The sequence below is a fragment of the Desmodus rotundus genome, chromosome X, assembly GCF_022682495.2.
Source record: "Desmodus rotundus isolate HL8 chromosome X, HLdesRot8A.1, whole genome shotgun sequence".
Classification (NCBI taxonomy): domain Eukaryota; kingdom Metazoa; phylum Chordata; class Mammalia; order Chiroptera; family Phyllostomidae; genus Desmodus; species Desmodus rotundus.
The window spans coordinates 19,238,829-19,242,857 of NC_071400.1; the positions used below are offsets into that span (position 1 = coordinate 19,238,829).

Consider the following 4,029-nt stretch of genomic DNA (forward strand, 5'->3'; position numbering starts at 1 on the left):
GATGTTGGCTATAGGTTTCTTGTATAGGGCCTTCAATATGTTGAGGTATGCTCCCTCCACTCCCACTTTGCTGAGTGTTTTTTTCATAAATGGGTGCTGTATTTTCTCAAATGCTAGAAATACACCAAGCCATTAAACCATATGGGAATCCCTATTCTGGCTAAAACAGGAAGATCACCATGGATACATCTCTGCTCCACTGAATGATCAGGAACACCTGGTGAGCTAAGCTTGCGATCCCTTGTATTTCAGGCTGTTTATCATACAAATGTCATTAGGTGAAAACCATAAATGCCACATATCACTTAGTATCATAAAAATACATATCTTCCAATAGCTTTGTGTGAAAACAGAGTAGTCAGTAATTCCCAGAATCTCTCATACCTGTTTGAAATTTCCTGACATTTGATGACTATCCTGCTATCAATTAGATGGATAGAATTCCTCTGTATTGATCCTCACCCAAAAGTTCACCCCAAGCCCTGAGCTTAGCAGGTGGGGGAAAACAAGAAGGTGGGTGGAACCACCTTCAGCAGACAGCTTAGAGTCCTTGCTTCTTTTATATCTTATGACACACGTATATGTATGGCTTCTGCCAAATATGCTTTTGAGCTTTATAAGGGTATTGGACTTGGTTTATGATGGGTTGTGATCTACTTGCTTTCCAGAAGTATGGTGAACCTTGCAGAATCTGAGCTGAATTGACAACCAGCAAAGAAGCAATAGAGCTTGAGGGTCCTATAAGAGTTTGGTAAGCAATGAATTATAGCCATATAACATTGGCATGGAGCCCCACCCCCAGGATGATTTATTTACAGATCTTGCTATTTCTGCTGCACTTTGTTTTCCACATTTGTGACCAGTGGACCTGACTTCCACTGTAAGTGAGAGTTTCTTTTCTTGGTGAGGAGAAAACTGGTGCTGGGAAGTGAAAATGATGGAGTTCATCTCAGAAATACCAATGAGTAAGATTCTACTTTAGAGTAATGATTAAATCTTCATTACCTAAAGATTGTGGCCTCAGACTTGAAGCAAAGGTGGAGTCTGGATTCTTTGCTAAAAAGTAAAAAAAGGACAAGAAAACATGATTTTCTTATAAGTAGTGAGTGCCTCCATGAAAGGCTTCTCTTGAGAACATTATTACATATACCTTAAAATAAATCTTCTCAGATAAATCTCTACATGTGTAGCTGTGTAGTAGACACTTCTATTAAATAAGATTTAATTTTAAAAGTTTCGGGGTTATTGAGATACATGATGGGAAAGTGTTAATGAAAATAGCAAAAGTGTAGAAAATAATAGATAAAACAAAGTTCGAAACAAACCTATAAAAGAAAAGGTCATTTAATAACACATTAACAGGGAAATCAGGAACACTCATATTTTTTCTATAAACAATGTCATCTGCTGCAAGTGAATATACCAATGCTGATAAACCTGCTCCAAGAGTACAACCTGAAGAAGATATTCAACTAAGCCAATCTGTTACCTCAAAAGCTTAGCAGATCCTCAATCCAATTACTGAATAATTGATGAAAATCAACTTGAAGCTTGGGACTGTAACAACTAGAGCAAAAATTGCTATGTATGGGAATGGCATTAGTATCAAAAGGAAGTACTTAGGTTAAAAGTGAGAGAAGTAGCATTAAGATTCAAGTTTAAAAATACATCATCATAAACAGATAAAGAGTTATAGACATTTCTTGATTAAAACAAATAGAAAAACCTACATACATTCTAATATCTAATTGGTTACCATGAACCTCACAACTAGGATAAAGAGAAGTCCCAATGAGAATGAATGCCTACTGAGTAGGGCCTTTATCATGAAAGTTCAATGCACATTCAAGGTATATTCTAGCAATATATTTTTATATTTTTCATATTTTAAATTTTTTTATCTGATTGTCTTCTTTAAAATTATATTTTATTGATTATGCTATTATAGCTGTCCTGATTTTTCTCTCTTTGCCCCCCACCACTTAGCAGCCATCAGTCCCTCAGGCAATCTCCTCACCATTGTTCATATCCATGGGTCATGTGTATAAGTTCTTTGGCTACTCCATTTCCTGTACTGTGCTTTACATCCCCATGGCTATTCTGTAACTACTTATTTGTGCTTCTTAATCTCCTCACCTCTTCACCCATTCCCAAATATCCCCTCCCATCTGGCAACCATCAAAACATTCTCTGCATCCAATGTTCTGTCTAGGTTCTTCTTGTTTGCTTAGTTTGTTTTTTAGATTCAATTGATGATAGATACATATTTATTGCCATTTTATCATTCATAGTTTTGATCTTCTTTTTCTTAATAATGAATTGGTGATGATGAACTCCTCTAGTTTTTTCTTGTCTGAGAAACTCTTTATCTGCTCTTCAATACTAAATGATATCTTTCCTGGGTAGAGCAAACTTGGCTATAGGTCCCTGCTTTTCATTACTTTGAGTATTTCTTGCCAATCCTTCTTAGCCTGCAAAGTTTCTTTGAGAAATCATCTGACAGTCTTATGGGAACTCCCCTGTAGGTAATAGCTGCTTTTTTCTAGCTGCTTTTAAGATTCTTTCTTTATCTACCTTTGGCATTTTAATTATGCCGTGCTTGGAGTGGGCCTCTTCACATCCATCTTGTTTGGGACTCTGTACTTCCTGGACTTGCATGTCTATTTCCTTCACCAAATTAGGGAAGTTTTCTTTCATTATTTTTTCAAATAAATTTTCAATTACTTGCTCTTTCTCTTCTCCTCCTGGCACTCCTATTATGCCAATGTTGGAGTTTTTGAAATTGTCCCAGAGGCTGCTTATACTATCCTCATTTTTTTGGATTCTTTCTTCTTCTTGTTCTGAAGGGTTGTTTTTTTGCTTCCTTATGCCCCAAATCCTTGATTTAATTCTCACTTCATCCACTCCACTGTTGTTTCCCTGTAAATTGTTCTATATTTCAATTAGAGTATCTTTAGTTTCTGGCTGGATTTTTTTTTATGTTGCTGAGGTCCTAAGTTCCTTGAGCACCCTTATAACCAGTGTTTTGAACTCTGCATCTGATAGATTGCTTATCACCATTTTGTTTAGCTTTTTTTTTCCTGGAGTTTTGAACTGTTCTTTCATTTGGGCCATGTTTCTTTGTCTCCTCATTTTGGCAGCCTCCTTTTGTTTGTTTCTATGTATTTGGTAGAGCTGCTATTACTCCTCTCTTGGTGGCATGGCCTGTTGTAGCAGAAATGAAGGATACATTAATTGAAGTAAAGAACAATTTATTTTTTCCTGTTTTAAAATTTTTCATTTCTGTGTTAAAAAAAATTGTGTGTTTCAATAATTAAAATCATTTTAACAAAAAAAATGGCACTCTGATTAAACTACATTTTACAGCCTGCAGGACACCTCGGGCCAGCTTGGTTTTTACCCTAGATTTCATTGTAATCCCACCCAGTTTTTTCCATCAGCAACACCCAAGTTCTTTTTCTTCCCTGCCAGCCAGAGAAGCAGATGGGAGAGACAGGTGCATACTTCATTGTCAGTAGTTCTGATGTAAAAAGGGGCATTACAGTCATTTAAACAGATCCAACCTCTTTGCATCTTACAAAGTTAAACAGCCAAAAGAAGTAAAATAAGAAGGCAATGCTTTTGGAATGTACAGTGCATATTGGTGATGTGGACCTCATTACAATTCACCTTCTTGTTCCTCCTGTTCAATCATTTCTTTGGAAGGCAGTGGATTTTCCTCTTGTGTTTCTGTCTTCTTCAATTTCAACTTATGAGATTTCTCAATCACGGCCATAGTGGGTTTATCAGACATGGTTGCGGAGGAAGTGGAGTGAGGTGTGCAATCAAGAGGAGTCTAATCTGTTCAGTGGCTGTTGACAGGTTATAAAGAACAATTTACAGGGAAACAACAGTGGAGTGAATGAAGCCAGAAATCAAATCAATGACTTGGAACATAAGGAAGAAAAAAACGACAACAACAACAACCAATCAGAACAACAAAAAGAAAAATGACTCCAAAAAAAATGAGGATAGTATTAAGCAGCCTCT

The 4,029-nt window shown here is 36.5% G+C and overlaps 1 protein-coding gene across 1 annotated transcript; it reads right to left on the bottom strand.

The window, feature by feature from the left end:
• Nucleotides 1–3,658: 3,658 nt before the first annotated feature.
• LOC112310815 (thymosin beta-4-like) lies at nucleotides 3,659–3,793 on the bottom strand. Its single transcript, XM_045200963.1, has one exon. It carries the CDS (start codon nucleotides 3,791–3,793, stop codon nucleotides 3,659–3,661), a length of 135 nt encoding a protein of 44 aa, XP_045056898.1.
• Nucleotides 3,794–4,029: the final 236 nt, after the last annotated feature.

Excerpts from the sequence above, each read along its gene's own strand:
- LOC112310815 (XM_045200963.1), bottom strand. The coding sequence starts at position 3,793 with ATGTCTGATAAACCCACTATGGCCGTGATTGAGAAATCTCATAAGTTG.